This window comes from Dendrobates tinctorius, unplaced genomic scaffold (assembly GCF_039654945.1).
Source record: "Dendrobates tinctorius isolate UK_male_01 unplaced genomic scaffold, ASM3965494v1 ptg000039l, whole genome shotgun sequence".
In the NCBI taxonomy this organism is placed as follows: domain Eukaryota; kingdom Metazoa; phylum Chordata; class Amphibia; order Anura; family Dendrobatidae; genus Dendrobates; species Dendrobates tinctorius.
The window spans coordinates 40,716,074-40,732,823 of NW_027361707.1; the positions used below are offsets into that span (position 1 = coordinate 40,716,074).

Here is a 16,750-nt window from a genome sequence, read left to right on the forward strand (position 1 = left end):
GCTCTTAATTTATTCAGACCGCTCCCCTGATTACTACATTTATTTTCTTTTTTTTAAACCCAGTATATGGGTCCAGGGAGATGGTTCTTTGGAGTTAGTACTAATATTTGATTTTTATGAAGGGAGGATGGTAATGAGATCCTCTGGGGCATGTCTTTAGGTTGCTCTGTATTACCATCCTGTAAGATGACATTAGCAGGAAATAAAAAAGCCAATAATAAAAAAATCTCTGAAACCATATAGGAAATTAAAAGAAAAGTAATACTCAGGAGCAGTGAGAAGAAAATAAAAGCAAAAAGTGCCCACAGTTGCCCTCTTTAAAGGGGGTACTCCAGTAATATAAGAAGGTATTCATATCAACATAAAATTACAATGGCTCATACCCATATTATGATTATCAATTGTCACTTTGTGCTGTGACGAAGATGCTGCACCTGAGTTCTCACCACCTCTTCGTACACTATGTCACTAATGGGGGTAGGTGGGTGGAGGTAACTTGCTTATGGCTCCTTGTTAAAGCTGGCCTCCTTCCCCTACAGGCACAGGTGCTGATTTGTTCCTGTTTGTATGACTGACTTCTGCAGACAAGCTGTGAACAATTAAACAGGGAGCTTTATGACAAAGTATTAATGTATTTTATTAAATAGAAATATCATAAAATAACACTAATAATACAAAGGACAGGATGACAAAACACCGTAAACCCTGGCGACATGTGATGAAATAACCAGCAATAGTTGAAGTATGTCACGGTTGTAGTTTCCGTACAGCTCCCTTTTCGCGCTCCCAGATTTGGATTGTAGGTGACTAAACAAGAAAGCAACTAGGTGCCTCTAGTAGTTTTGTAATGTAGGAGGTGATTCCTTGATATTTTGGTGGCTTTTGCAATCTGGCTTTCAGTTGTTCTTGGATGGTAGCCCCAATTCAAAAAAGTCTTTCTGAGGCCATCAAGGAGCAAATCTCTATCCATAGGGTTGAAACATATCAGATTTGTATCTGATAGCTTGGCTGTAGACAATAGTTTTTGGGGGGGCTTTGGATGAAAACTGACTCGCCATTTAAGGTATGTTGCATGGTCATTTGGCTTCTGGTACAGGGTTGATATCCAAAAAGTTAATTTCAGTACATGAGTAATTGAGTGTCACTGGGTTTGGCCGATACGAGTTACAGCCACTGCCTTTCAGGGCTTATCTACAGCATTCTATAATTGCCTTTTTGAAACCTGAATCCTGTTCTGACGTCAGGAATTTGGATTATTTTTGTTACTCCTTATTTTATTGGTAAATCTTCCCCAAGTGAAAACTCTTCCATCATCCAGGATGCAAAAAACTGCTGTGAGCCGAGCCGTACACCCTATACAGGTGCTGTAATAACGGCCATACTGGTTTACAATAGTCTTTCCCAAAGCCAGATACAGTGGCCCCTTCAAGGACAACCATTGTAGGTTGAAAATCTGGTAACAGACAAAATTTTATGAAAAACTGGTAATTTATTGCCAAGGCCGTGATTCAGCTGTCTGAAGTCACATAAAAATGGTGGGGAAAACAAAAACGGAGAAGATGGGAAAAGAGTTTGTAACTGTTTTTCTTTCTTTCCTTTTTTTTTTTTTTTATATACTCCTTTCTCTCTTGTGTGACTTGAATTGTGACTTGCATTGCAGACCTATAATTCTCTTACACATATGTCCTTTGTGTAAACTTCTGCCATTTTGTTGTCCCTTTAGGTAACCAGAATGATGATAATGAGGTGTTCAATGAACAAAAGTCTGTGAAAGGCAAAGCTGGCAAAGGTGGTACGTGATATTCCTAGTCCCGAATCCTTGAGGCAGCATCTCCCAAGTATGTCTAGGTCACTTCCTAATGATACTCTTACCTCCTACAGGTCGTAAAAAAGCTGTTTCTGCAAGTACAAGGAAAAAGAGCAGCAGATCTGCGGATCCTGGGACTGAAGGGTATGTTGTACAGAGGTCTCATCCTCAGTCTTGTTTAGGGATTTCGTTTCATCAAATGCTTTTTTGTTTTTCATTACTTGTGGTGTTATTGAAGTTCATGAAAGATTAGATTATAACCTATATTGTATGTATTTTGTGAACTCAGGCTATTTGCATATTTAAATTCCCAGGGGAGCATTGTAATTTTCCTACATAGCTGAGAAACTTTACTCCTTCAAAAACCTGTCAAATGCCTCTCACCCAGCCAACCAGTTCTGATTTACACTGATGAGAGGCAACATCCCTGAAACACTTGTCTTCACTTACCGTATTTTTCGCTTTATAAGACGCTCCGGATTATAAGACGCACCACAATTTTTGAGGAGAAAAAGAAGAAAAAAATATTTTTTAATAAAATGGTGGTGCCTCTTATAATCCTTGCATCTTATTGCTTACCAGGGTTGGTGGCTGCGGTGTAGCGGGGTCCCAGGCTCGCTGCTGGAGGAGGCAGGCGTGGAGTGATGCTGCAGGCCGCATTCAGGGATGAGGGGGGCTCCGATGTGTGCCGTTGCTGCTGCAGAGTCTTGTGCTGGTGTCAGGTTTCTCCACTTGTCCGGCGGTTGGAGGCCGGTGCTGCGGGTGCCTCCGGTGCGGCGTTGTGTGCCCATCGATGCCCGGGGCTCTGCCGACATTGTTCGACAGACCAGAGCCCCAGCATTTCCTCAGTTCCCTGTATACGTGCGCTGAAGTGCCGGTAAAAAAAAAAAAATGGCCGCCGGCGCGTGCGCAGATGGGATCTCGGGACCCAGCTCTCGAGAGATGAGATTTCAAATCTCATCTCTCGAGAACTGGGTCCCGAGATCTCATCTGCGCACGCGCGGCGGCCATTTTTTTGCAGGCACCACCGCGCGCACACAGGGAACCCAGGGAAAATGGCCGCCGGCGCGTGCGCAGATGGGATCTCGGGACCCAGCTCTCGAGAGATGAGATTTCAAATCTCATCTCTCGAGAACTGGGTCCCGAGATCTCATCTGCGCACGCACCGGCGGCCATCTTTTTACCGGCACACAGGGAACCGAGGAAATGCCGGGGCTCTGGCCTGTCGCACAATGTTGGCAGAGCCCCGGGCATCGACGGGCACACAACGCGGCACCGGACACACCCGCAGCAGCGGCCAGCAACCGCCGGACGCCCCCGATCACAGCCTAGGTAAGGCATGTCCGCTTTGTAAGACGCACCCCTGTTTTCCCCCCAAATTTTGGGGAAAAAAAGTGCGTCTTACAAAGCGGAAAATACGGTAGTTAGTTTTTTTTCTTTTGTTTTTTTCCTTCTCATCCTAAGTCACCTCTGAAAAATCTACCGTATATACCTGTGTATAAGCCCCCCCCCCCCCAATTTTGCCACAAAAAACTGGAAAAACTTATTGACTCATGTATAAGCCTAGGGTGGTGCTGCACAAGGGTTAATGGTGGTCCAAAAAGATGCTCCATAGATAAATACCCCCATAAAATGCTGCAAAAGGGTTAATGGTGGCCCAAAAAGATGCTCCATAGATAAATACCCCCATAAAATGCTGCAAAAGGGTTAACGGTGGTCCAAAAAGATGCTCCATAGATAAATACCCCCATAAAATGCTGCAAAAGGGTTAATGGTGGCCCAACAAGATGCTCCAAGGATAAATACCCCCATATATTGCTGCACAAGGGTTAATGGTGGCCCAAGTAGATGCTCCATACATAAAATATCCCCCATATGCTGCACAAGGGTTAATGGTGGCCCAAGTACTCAAGTAGATGCTCCATACATAAAAAACCCCACATATGCTGCTGCTGTTTAAAAAAAAAAAAAAAAAACACACACCTCTCCGTTGCTGAGAGCCAGGTGTCAGTGTAACCGCTGGCTCAGGCCCCTGGCACTGGCTATATTTACCGTTCCAAGTTCCATTGCTGTCTCCCGGGACCTGTGCAGTGACGTTAGCAGAGGGCGGGAACTGACTACGTCACCGCGCCCTCTGCTAATGTCACAGCCAGAGGACCCGGAGACAGCGATGGAACGGGGAGCTGTAAATATTGCTCTGCTCCCCCGTCATACTCACCACCCCCCTCCTGGCGCCCGGTCTCTTCATTCCCTGCTTCCAGCATGATGTCGGCGTCCCAGGCTGTTACTGCATTCAGCGGTCATGTGATAACGCTCATTAACCCCTTTCTGACATCAGACGTACTATCCCGTCCATGGGTCCCTGGCCCCTATGCCCATGGACGGGATAGTACGTCTAGCGCGATCAGCGGCGCCCATGTGGTGAGCGCCGCTGATCGCGGCCGGGTGTCAGCTGATTATCACAGCTGACACCCGGCACTGTGTCAGGGGCGGTCAAGGACCGCCCCCGACACGTTAACCCCTTGCACACCGCGATCAAACACGATCACGGTGTATCGTGGGTTAAAGGGAAGCATCGGCAGGGAGGGGGCTCCCTCCGTGCTTCCCTGATCCCCCCACAGCAGCGCAATGTGCAGTGCTGCTGCGGGGGGCTCTCTCCCTGTAGGTCCCCGGATCCAAGATGGCGACGGGGGCCTGCAGGGAGCTGGCTTCCTCAGTGCCTGCAAAGCGCAGGCACTGAGGAAACCTGCACACTGCCTGTGACAGATTGCTGATCTGTCACAGTGATTTGTGATGTGACAGATCAGCGATGTCCCCCCTGGGACAACCTAATAAAGTTAAAGAAAAAAAAAAAAAAAAAAAGTAAAAATAATTTTAAAAAAATCGCTAAATTAAAAAAAAAAAATTCCCTAATTAATTTTTTGGAAATAAAAAAAAAAACAATAAAAGTAAAAAAATTTGGTATCGCCACGTCCGTAACGACCTGCCCTATAAAACTGTCCCATTAGTTAACGCGCGATCAAAAAGACGCATATAAATATCCATGGTACCGCTGAAAACATCATCTTGTCCCGCAAAAAACGAGCCACCATACAGCATCAGAGCAAAAATAAAAAAGTTACAGCTCGCAGAATAAAGTGATGCAAAAATAATTTTTTATATAAATTGTTTTTATTGCATAAAAGCGCCAAAACATTAAAAAAATGACATAAATGAGGTATCGCTTTAACCGTACTGACCCGAAGAATAAAACCGCTTTATCAATTTTACCGCACGTGGAACGGTGTAAACGCACCCCCCCAAAAGAAATTCATGAAACGCTGGTTTTTGTTCATTCTGCGTCCCAAAAATCGGAATAAAAAGCGATCAAAAAATGTCACGTGCCCGAAAATGGTACCAATAAAAACATCAACTTGTCCCGCAAAAAATAAGACCTCACATGACTCAGTGGGTCAAAATCCGAAAAAATTATAGCTCTCAATATGTAGTGATGCAAAAATTATTTTTACAATAAAAAGCGTCTTTTAGCGTGTGACAGCTGCCAAAAATAAAAACCGCCATAAATAGTAAATCAAACCCCCCGTTATCACCCCCTTAGTTAGGGAAAAATAATAAAATTAAAAGAAAATGTATTTATTTCCATTTTCCCGTTAGGGTTAGGGCTAGGGTTAGGGCTGAGATTGGGGTTAGGGTTGGAGTTAGAATTGGGGGGTTTCCACTGTTTGGGCACATCAGGGGCTCTCCAAATGCAACATGGCGTCTGATCTCAATTCCAGCCAATTCTGCAGTGAAAACTTCAAATGGTGCTCCTTCCCTTCCAAGCTCTGCCATGCGCCCGAACAGTGTTTTACCCCCACATATGGGGCATCAGCATACTCAGGACAAATTGCAAAACAACTTTTGGGGTCCTATTTCTCCTGTTGCCCTTAGGAAAATAAAAAATTGGGGGCAAAAATATCATTTTTGTGGAAAAAATACGATTTTTTTTTATTTTCACGCCCGGGCATTATAAGCTTCTGTGAAGCCCTTGGTGGTTCAAAGTGCTCACCATACATCTAGACAAGTTCTTTAGGGGGTCTAGTTTCCAAAATGGTGTCATTTGTGGGGGGTTTTCCACTGTTTAGGTACATCAGGGGCTCTCCAAAGGCAACATGACACCCGCAGACCATTCCATCAAAGTCTGCATTCCAAAACGTCGCTACTTCCCTTCCGAGTTCAGACGTGTGCCCATACAGTAGTTTTCTCCCACATATGGGGTGTCAGCTTACTCAGGACAAATTGGATAACAACTTTTGGGGTACATTTTCTCCTGGTACCCTTGGGAAAATAAAAAGAAAAAAAGGGGACTAAATGATCATGTTTGTGGAAAAAATACGATTTTTTTTATTTTCACGCCCGGGCGTTATAAACTTCTGTGAAGCACTGGGGGGGTTCAAAGTGCTCACCACACATCTAGATAAGTTCCTTAGGGGGTCTAGTTTCCAAAATGGGGTCACTTGTGGGGGGATTCCACTGTTTAGGTACATCAGGGGCTTTCCAAACGCGACATGGTGTCCGATCTCAATTCCAGCCAAAAAAGTCAAATGGCGCTGCTTCCCTTCCAAGCTCTGCCATGCGCCCAAATAGTCATTTACACCCACATATGGGGTATCAGCGTACTCAGGACAAATTGCACAATAACTTTTAGGGTCCTGTTACCCTTGGGAAAATAAAAATTGAGGGTGAAAAGATCATTTTTGTGGAAAAAATGATTTTTTTAATTGTACCGCTGTACATTATAAACTTCTGTGAAGCCATTGTGGGTTCAAAGTTCTCACCACATATCTAGATAAGTTCCTTGGGGGGTCTAGTTTCCAAAATGGGGTCACTTGTGGGGGGTTTCCACTGTTTAGGTACATCAGGGGCTCTCCAAACGTGACATGGCGTCCGATCAGAATACCAGCCAATTTTGCATTGAAAAAGTCAAACGGCGCTCCTTCCCTTCTGAGCTCTGCCATGCGCCGAAACAGTGGTTCCCCCCCACATTTCAGGTATCGGCGTACTCGGGACAAATTGCACAATAACTTTTGCAGTCCAATTTCTCCTTTTACCCTTGGTAAAATAAAAAAAATTGAACCTGAAATATTTTTTTTGTGAAAAAAAGTTAATGTTCGTTTTTTTTTTTTTTTGTAATATTCAAAAAATTCCTGTGGAGCACCTGAAGGGTTAATAAACTTCTTGAATGTGGTTTTGAGCACCTTGAGGGGTGTAGTTTTTAGAATGGTGTCACTTTTGGGTATTTTCTATCATATAGACCCCTCAAAGTGGCTTCAAATGTGATGTGGTCCGTAAAAATAAAATGGTGTTGTAAAAATGAGAAATCGCTAGTCAACTTTTAACCCTTATAACTTCCTAACAAAAAAAAATTTTGGTTCCAAAATTGTGCTGATGTAAAGTAAACATGTGGGAAATGTTACTTATTATGTTTTTTGTGCTCCATATCTCTGTGATTTAAGGGCATAAAAATTCAAAGTTGGAAAATTGCAAATTTTCAAAATTTACGCCAAATTTCCGTTTTTGTTCACAAATAAACGTAAGTTAAATGAAAATTTTACCACTAACATGAAATACAATATGTCACAAGAAAACAATGTCAGAATCACCGGGTGTAACAACCCTGCTGGCATCACTGCATGGCCTCCCATCCCCCGCACACCAACTTTCTGCTTTAAGCCATGCTGTGAATTCTGTCTGTTGCCAGCTCTGTGCCTCTGCTCTCCATGTTTCCTGACTGTGTGTATAGGGGGGGCGGCGCCTGAACTCTCTGGTTCTTATGCAGTCAGGGTGCACCTGGCTAATGGGTCCCTGACCAATCACCTAGAGCCCTTGACTATTTAGTTTCGCCACACCCACTGACCTTTGCCTGTGCAATGTCTAAACTCAGCTCCTTGCTTAGTTAGCCAGGCTCTGTCCTATGTCTTGCCTTCTCTGAAGGCTCTTATTGCATATTCCTGTGTCTTGGTACCTTGCCTATTACTTCTCTGTCTGCCTGCCAGGAGGCTGAATATCCTGGTCCTTGAGTCTTGGTTCCAGTACCTTGTCTGTACTCTGTCCTACCTTAGTCTCCCTTTCTCCTTGTCCGTGGCTTCCTTCCCTGCTGTGTCTTTCCTTGTGTCCTCCCTGTCTGTGCATCTGCACCCTTGCAGCTCTGTCTGTGCATCTGCACCCTTGCAGCTCTGTCTGTTCATCTGCACCCTTGCAGCTCTGTCTGTTCATCTGCACCCTTGCAGCTCTGTCTGTGCATCTGCACCCTTGCAGCTCTGTCTGTGCATCTGCACCCTTGCAGCTCTGTCTGTGCATCTGCACCCTTGCAGCTCTGTCTGTGCATCTGCACCCTTGCAGCTCTGTCTGTGCATCTGCACCCTTGCAGCTCTGTCTGTGCATCTGCACCCTTGCAGCTCTGTCTGTGCATCTGCACCCTTGCAGCTCTGTCTGTGCATCTGCACCCTTGCAGCTCTGTCTGTGCATCTGCACCCTTGCAGCTCTGTCTGTGCATCTGCACCCTTGCAGCTCTGTCTGTGCATCTGCACCCTTGCAGCTCTGTCTGTGCATCTGCACCCTTGCAGCTCTGTCTGTGCATCTGCACCCTTGCAGCTCTGTCTGTGCATCTGCACCCTTGCAGCTCTGTCTGTGCATCTGCACCCTTGCAGCTCTGTCTGTGCATCTGCACCCTTGCAGCTCTGTCTGTGCATCTGCACCCTTGCAGCTCTGTCTGTGCATCTGCACCCTTGCAGCTCTGTCTGTGCATCTGCACCCTTGCAGCTCTGTCTGTGCATCTGCACCCTTGCAGCTCTGTCTGTGCATCTGCACCCTTGCAGCTCTGTCTGTGCATCTGCACCCTTGCAGCTCTGTCTGTGCATCTGCACCCTTGCAGCTCTGTCTGTGCATCTGCACCCTTGCAGCTCTGTCTGTGCATCTGCACCCTTGCAGCTCTGTCTGTGCATCTGCACCCTTGCAGCTCTGTCTGTGCATCTGCACCCTTGCAGCTCTGTCTGTGCATCTGCACCCTTGCAGCTCTGTCTGTGCATCTGCACCCTTGCAGCTCTGTCTGTGCATCTGCACCCTTGCAGCTCTGTCTGTTCATCTGCACCCTTGCAGCTCTGTCTGTTCATCTGCACCCTTGCAGCTCTGTCTGTTCATCTGCACCCTTGCAGCTCTGTCTGTTCATCTGCACCCTTGCAGCTCTGTCTGTTCATCTGCACCCTTGCAGCTCTGTCTGTTCATCTGCACCCTTGCAGCTCTGTCTGTTCACCCGCACCCTTGCCGCTCTGTCTGTTCACCCGCACCCTTGCCGCTCTGTCTGTTCACCCGCACCCTTGCCGCTCTGTCTGTTCACCCGCACCCTTGCCGCTCTGTCTGTTCACCCGCACCCTTGCCGCTCTGTCTGTTCACCCGCACCCTTGCCGCTCTGTCTGTTCACCCGCACCCTTGCCGCTCTGTCTGTTCACCCGCACCCTTGCCGCTCTGTCTGTTCACCCGCACCCTTGCCGCTCTGTCTGTTCACCCGCACCCTTGCCGCTCTGTCTGTTCACCCGCACCCTTGCCGCTCTGTCTGTTCACCCGCACCCTTGCCGCTCTGTCTGTTCACCCGCACCCTTGCCGCTCTGTCTGTTCACCCGCACCCTTGCCGCTCTGTCTGTTCACCCGCACCCTTGCCGCTCTGTCTGTTCACCCGCACCCTTGCCGCTCTGTCTGTTCACCCGCACCCTTGCCGCTCTGTCTGTTCACCCGCACCCTTGCCGCTCTGTCTGTTCACCCGCACCCTTGCCGCTCTGTCTGTTCACCCGCACCCTTGCCGCTCTGTCTGTTCACCTGCACCCTTGCCGCTCTGTCTGTTCACCTGCACCCTTGCCGCTCTGTCTGTTCACCCGCACCCTTGCCGCTCTGTCTGTTCACCCGCACCCTTGCCGCTCTGTCTGTTCACCCGCACCCTTGCCGCTCTGTCTGTTCACCCGCACCCTTGCCGCTCTGTCTGTTCACCCGCACCCTTGCCGCTCTGTCTGTTCACCCGCACCCTTGCCGCTCTGTCTGTTCACCCGCACCCTTGCCGCTCTGTCTGTTCACCCGCACCCTTGCCGCTCTGTCTGTTCACCCGCACCCTTGCCGCTCTGTCTGTTCACCCGCACCCTTGCCGCTCTGTCTGTTCACCCGCACCCTTGCCGCTCTGTCTGTTCACCCGCACCCTTGCCGCTCTGTCTGTTCACCCGCACCCTTGCCGCTCTGTCTGTTCACCCGCACCCTTGCCGCTCTGTCTGTTCACCCGCACCCTTGCCGCTCTGTCTGTTCACCCGCACCCTTGCCGCTCTGTCTGTTCACCCGCACCCTTGCCGCTCTGTCTGTTCACCCGCACCCTTGCCGCTCTGTCTACCTGCACCTCCTGTGTGAACAGGTCCAAACCTGTTCTCTCATATACCACTCCTGCTTGCCCTGTGTCTCCAAGCCGTGCCCGCCTGCCCAGTGTCTCCAAGCCGTGCCCGCCTGCCCAGTGTCTCCAAGCCGTGCCCGCCTGCCCAGTGTCTCCAAGCCGTGCCCGCCTGCCCAGTGTCTCCAAGCCGTGCCCGCCTGCCCAGTGTCTCCAAGCCGTGCCCGCCTGCCCAGTGTCTCCAAGCCGTGCCCGCCTGCCCAGTGTCTCCAAGCCGTGCCCGCCTGCCCAGTGTCTCCAAGCCGTGCCCGCCTGCCCAGTGTCTCCAAGCCGTGCCCGCCTGCCCAGTGTCTCCAAGCCGTGCCCGCCTGCCCAGTGTCTCCAAGCCGTGCCCGCCTGCCCAGTGTCTCCAAGCCGTGCCCGCCTGCCCAGTGTCTCCAAGCCGTGCCCGCCTGCCCAGTGTCTCCAAGCCGTGCCCGCCTGCCCAGTGTCTCCAAGCCGTGCCCGCCTGCCCAGTGTCTCCAAGCCGTGCCCGCCTGCCCAGTGTCTCCAAGCCGTGCCCGCCTGCCCAGTGTCTCCAAGCCGTGCCCGCCTGCCCAGTGTCTCCAAGCCGTGCCCGCCTGCCCAGTGTCTCCAAGCCGTGCCCGCCTGCCCAGTGTCTCCAAGCCGTGCCCGCCTGCCCAGTGTCTCCAAGCCGTGCCCGCCTGCCCAGTGTCTCCAAGCCGTGCCCGCCTGCCCAGTGTCTCCAAGCCGTGCCCGCCTGCCCAGTGTCTCCAAGCCGTGCCCGCCTGCCCAGTGTCTCCAAGCCGTGCCCGCCTGCCCAGTGTCTCCAAGCCGTGCCCGCCTGCCCAGTGTCTCCAAGCCGTGCCCGCCTGCCCAGTGTCTCCAAGCCGTGCCCGCCTGCCCAGTGTCTCCAAGCCGTGCCCGCCTGCCCAGTGTCTCCAAGCCGTGCCCGCCTGCCCAGTGTCTCCAAGCCGTGCCCGCCTGCCCAGTGTCTCCAAGCCGTGCCCGCCTGCCCAGTGTCTCCAAGCCGTGCCCGCCTGCCCAGTGTCTCCAAGCCGTGCCCGCCTGCCCAGTGTCTCCAAGCCGTGCCCGCCTGCCCAGTGTCTCCAAGCCGTGCCCGCCTGCCCAGTGTCTCCAAGCCGTGCCCGCCTGCCCAGTGTCTCCAAGCCGTGCCCGCCTGCCCAGTGTCTCCAAGCCGTGCCCGCCTGCCCAGTGTCTCCAAGCCGTGCCCGCCTGCCCAGTGTCTCCAAGCCGTGCCCGCCTGCCCAGTGTCTCCAAGCCGTGCCCGCCTGCCCAGTGTCTCCAAGCCGTGCCCGCCTGCCCAGTGTCTCCAAGCCGTGCCCGCCTGCCCAGTGTCTCCAAGCCGTGCCCGCCTGCCCAGTGTCTCCAAGCCGTGCCCGCCTGCCCAGTGTCTCCAAGCCGTGCCCGCCTGCCCAGTGTCTCCAAGCCGTGCCCGCCTGCCCAGTGTCTCCAAGCCGTGCCCGCCTGCCCAGTGTCTCCAAGCCGTGCCCGCCTGCCCAGTGTCTCCAAGCCGTGCCCGCCTGCCCAGTGTCTCCAAGCCGTGCCCGCCTGCCCAGTGTCTCCAAGCCGTGCCCGCCTGCCCAGTGTCTCCAAGCCGTGCCCGCCTGCCCAGTGTCTCCAAGCCGTGCCCGCCTGCCCAGTGTCTCCAAGCCGTGCCCGCCTGCCCAGTGTCTCCAAGCCGTGCCCGCCTGCCCAGTGTCTCCAAGCCGTGCCCGCCTGCCCAGTGTCTCCAAGCCGTGCCCGCCTGCCCAGTGTCTCCAAGCCGTGCCCGCCTGCCCAGTGTCTCCAAGCCGTGCCCGCCTGCCCAGTGTCTCCAAGCCGTGCCCGCCTGCCCAGTGTCTCCAAGCCGTGCCCGCCTGCCCAGTGTCTCCAAGCCGTGCCCGCCTGCCCAGTGTCTCCAAGCCGTGCCCGCCTGCCCAGTGTCTCCAAGCCGTGCCCGCCTGCCCAGTGTCTCCAAGCCGTGCCCGCCTGCCCAGTGTCTCCAAGCCGTGCCCGCCTGCCCAGTGTCTCCAAGCCGTGCCCGCCTGCCCAGTGTCTCCAAGCCGTGCCCGCCTGCCCAGTGTCTCCAAGCCGTGCCCGCCTGCCCAGTGTCTCCAAGCCGTGCCCGCCTGCCCAGTGTCTCCAAGCCGTGCCCGCCTGCCCAGTGTCTCCAAGCCGTGCCCGCCTGCCCAGTGTCTCCAAGCCGTGCCCGCCTGCCCAGTGTCTCCAAGCCGTGCCCGCCTGCCCAGTGTCTCCAAGCCGTGCCCGCCTGCCCAGTGTCTCCAAGCCGTGCCCGCCTGCCCAGTGTCTCCAAGCCGTGCCCGCCTGCCCAGTGTCTCCAAGCCGTGCCCGCCTGCCCAGTGTCTCCAAGCCGTGCCCGCCTGCCCAGTGTCTCCAAGCCGTGCCCGCCTGCCCAGTGTCTCCAAGCCGTGCCCGCCTGCCCAGTGTCTCCAAGCCGTGCCCGCCTGCCCAGTGTCTCCAAGCCGTGCCCGCCTGCCCAGTGTCTCCAAGCCGTGCCCGCCTGCCCAGTGTCTCCAAGCCGTGCCCGCCTGCCCAGTGTCTCCAAGCCGTGCCCGCCTGCCCAGTGTCTCCAAGCCGTGCCCGCCTGCCCAGTGTCTCCAAGCCGTGCCCGCCTGCCCAGTGTCTCCAAGCCGTGCCCGCCTGCCCAGTGTCTCCAAGCCGTGCCCGCCTGCCCAGTGTCTCCAAGCCGTGCCCGCCTGCCCAGTGTCTCCAAGCCGTGCCCGCCTGCCCAGTGTCTCCAAGCCGTGCCCGCCTGCCCAGTGTCTCCAAGCCGTGCCCGCCTGCCCAGTGTCTCCAAGCCGTGCCCGCCTGCCCAGTGTCTCCAAGCCGTGCCCGCCTGCCCAGTGTCTCAACCTGCCCGTTAGTCACACCTGTCCAAGTGACTTGTCCCCGAGTGGGATCAGCAGCCACAGCCAGACACCACCCTGGAGTGGCACCCGACAGCTACCTGCCGCACAAGCCTGACCTCACCATCAGATGCTCCAGTGAAGACCGAGGTAGCTGTCGTAGTCACGCCCCTTCAAGGGTAGCCTGGTTTGTGGCACAGTGGGGCCACAACCCCCCGGCTCACGCCATTCAGCCAAGGCGTGAGCGTGACACCGGGATCCATGGAAGCATTTCAGAGTTATTACCTCATAAAGGGACAGTGGTCAGAATTGTAAAAATTGGCCCGGTCATGAACGTGCAAACCACCCTTGGGGGTAAAGGGGTTAAATATACACATATTCATGAGTTTAATGAGCGGTACCACGTGACCGCTGAATGCAGGAACAGCTGGGACACTGAGATCATGGGGGAAGCAGGGGGGCTGCGGAGACCATGCCAGGAGGGGGGAGGAGGGAGGGAGTATGGTCTCTGACACCCCCCGTCGACCCCCGTATATGACTCGCGTATAAGCCGAGAGGGAGACTTTCAGCCCAAAAAAATGGGCTGAAAATCTCGGCTTATACACAAGTATATACGGTATCTTCATATATTTCTTGGCCCAGTTATGACATTTTGGTATTCAGCCTAGCCTATCTCGCACATGTGTATGAGCACTTAACACCTTGTTCTTCGGGCATCCTGGGAGGTTGTAGTCCTGGAATATGACATCACTGGAGGATAATGACTTCCTAGTCTCTTCACATTTGATTCTTCTAAGATCTTTTACCGTGCATCTTTTTTTTTTTTTTTCTCAACACGCGACCCTGTTGACTCTTTGCAACCAAACTTTTGATGATTCTGTTATCACACCCCAATATCTTGGCATTGTGGAGCCGGGTATAAATGTCAAACATGTTGTTTTTTTGCAACTTTGCCTTATGCAGTAATTAGCAATTTTTCTAATGTAGAAGCTGCAGTGACCTCCTCCTTTGTGTAGGTTTTTCCTGCTTTAATAATTCTGCACATCTGATGAAACGTGCTACAATTTTCTTCTTTTGAATTCATACAACATTTGACAAAATCCTCCATACGTTGATACAGCAGAGGCCTCATTCACTTCAACGAGAGTCCTCTTATTTCTCCATATAAAGCGGAGCTTTAATAGAGCCACATGCTTGAGTCCTTATGAAGGTGTTTGGTGCCTTGTACCTGTCATTCTCCCACAGTATCCTGATGTAACATGTCTATATAAATGTTTTTCAGGGAGGATAAAGTGGCAGAGCCTGTTCCTGTTTCTACAAGGCCATCACGAAGAGCTAAAAGCATAGCTATGGAGAAAACCAAAATGAATCTCTCTAAGCTTCTCAACGAAGAGGCAGAATAATCAGTGTAATATTTCTCTAGACAAAGGGGAACATTTGTATCCAGACACATATATGTATTCACAATATAACTATGGCACCGCAATAAAGTGAAGTCTATTTGCTTTTATTTTTTATTCATTTATTTGGCTACAACCTAATTATGTTTAAGGGTTGAACTTTTCATTTTTTAAATTCTTCATAGGCCTCCTTCACGTGTCCGTTTTTCCAGTATGTGTGGTATCCGTGTTTTTCATGTATACCACACAGTGAACTTCTGGCCACTTACTAAAGACTATTGGACGTAGAGCGCAGTCCCACGGTTCTAAGGGTTGCAGACTTCTTTTTTTTTTTCCCCATCATGGAGCACCGGTTGTGTCGATATTATCGCGTTTTATTAGAGATTTGCTTGCCTGTCAGTTCAGCCTCATGAATCAATGTTTCCATTCAGTGACAGTAAAACAGGAAGACATGCAGGCTAGATCTTGTGCATACATAAGGCCAAACCCCAGATTAGTAATCAAGGAACTCTATCATTTCGTTGTTCTTCCAGCCACTAGTCCCATTGTGTAGATGGGGATTGTAGACCCAATGGGGCTGGCACTACAGGGGGTCTCATATTCAGTCTCAGATGATGGGATTCTGGAATATTCTTCATTCTTTGAGCTAAAAGCAAATGTTTAAGGGCGTGGGAGAAAGAGAAGCCACATGTTTAGCCAGGCAGTTGGAGTGACGTTGAGAGAGGATCTTGGAGCCATGGATGGATGGCCTATGGAGTTTTGGAAATCGGTTGCTGGCTGGACTGGATCCCCCTGCTACAGTTGAGGGAGCTGTTGTCTGGATTTCAAGAACTTTCGTAAGGACTGTTTCTGCTGGATACATGGGCGTCGGTTGTGTTATTTGTCGTCTGGAGGCATGTGGGTATCACGTTGGCAGTTGGACTGTCTGCCCTGAGGAAGGGATCTTTTGCAGTATGCAGGCACTGGGAAAGGTCAGAGAGGCCCAGCACCTGCGCACTGCAGTACTTTGCTCTGCCCTGAACAGGGCAGAGAAGAAGACCTGCGCAGGAGCGCGATGCCGGGGAGCCATGAACCAAGAAGATGGGAGGCGCCAAACCTGCGACACCCATCGGACTGCCCGCCAGGTGAGTGTAATAAAACTTATTTTTCTTCTCTTGCAGGTCGGATCGGGGGCTTATCTACAGCATTATAGAATGCTCTCTTGGAATCTTTTTTTTAATTCTTTGAACTTGACGCTGAGACATATTAAAGGTGCCAGCCACCTCTGCAGTGGATCTGGTCTTCTGCCTCTTGATAATCCAGGCTTAGGTCACAGGGTGGATTTTTGGCATGTTGTCAGAGCTCAAGTTGCAGCTCAAGTGAAGGTCTGGGGTACTGGGTTTCTTTTTATACACACCCACTAATTAACCGATCGTTTACTGAGCACAGGTGAGAATGTAAGCTAGGATTGGGTGCATTATATGACCAGGCGACAAAGCTTTTGTCTTGCCAAAATCTGACCATTCTGTGTCCATTAAATGATCAATATTTCTGCATTGATGCCAATTTATTTTCTTAACCTAAACCACATTTTGGAGGGTTTCAGCTTTCAAAAGAATAATTTATACAACCAATGGAAGAATTTAACGTCCGGTTATAAGCTTTTATTTACATAACATGGATAAGCGACATAACTTCTGTCAGGGAGTGTATGTGTGTGTGTATGTGTGTGTGTATATATATATATATATATATATCTCTCTCTCGGAGTGTAGAGCCCCACCCACTCCACATAGCCACATTCACTATAATATCCCACGTCAGCCAGAGCTTACCGGACTACTACCCCTAATATCCCGCATCATCCCGTCAGCCTGGGATCAGAACCAGAGTGCTGAGTGGATTTGCCCTGACTTTCATACCGGGGATCCCTTTACTAGAAGCCTAGGGTGAGAATCAGCGCTGAGGGTTTTACCCTAACTTCCATACCAGAGAGGCCTGGGGTCAGTACCAAAGCGCATGGTGAATTTTCCCTCACTTCCAAACCGGGGATCCCTTTAAGAGGGGCCTGGGGTCAGAACCAGAGTGCTGAGTGGATATGCCCTGACTTCCATACCAATGATCCCTTTAATAGAAGCCTGAGGTCAGTATCAAAGCGCTGGATGGATTTGCTCTGACTTTCATACCAATGATCCCTTTAAGAGGGACGATGTGCTTATGGGATGGAGGATGTGTGATGGGTATATGGGCACGGGAGGGGGTGATTCATGTCTGCCATGTGCTCTCTGCTCCT

At 51.3% G+C, this 16,750-nt stretch overlaps 1 protein-coding gene across 1 annotated transcript in view; it reads left to right on the forward strand.

Moving 5' to 3' along the window:
• The window catches only part of NCAPG (non-SMC condensin I complex subunit G), a 91,986-nt gene extending 77,398 nt beyond the window's left edge, over positions 1–14,588 (forward strand). The window contains exons 19-21 of the mRNA XM_073574655.1: positions 1,724–1,792; positions 1,882–1,951; positions 14,361–14,588. Coding sequence (XP_073430756.1) covers positions 1,724–1,792; positions 1,882–1,951; positions 14,361–14,481 — 260 coding nt within the window. The 3' untranslated portion in view covers positions 14,482–14,588. The remainder of the gene's footprint in view (positions 1–1,723; positions 1,793–1,881; positions 1,952–14,360) is intronic.
• The last annotated feature ends 2,162 nt before the right edge of the window (positions 14,589–16,750 follow it).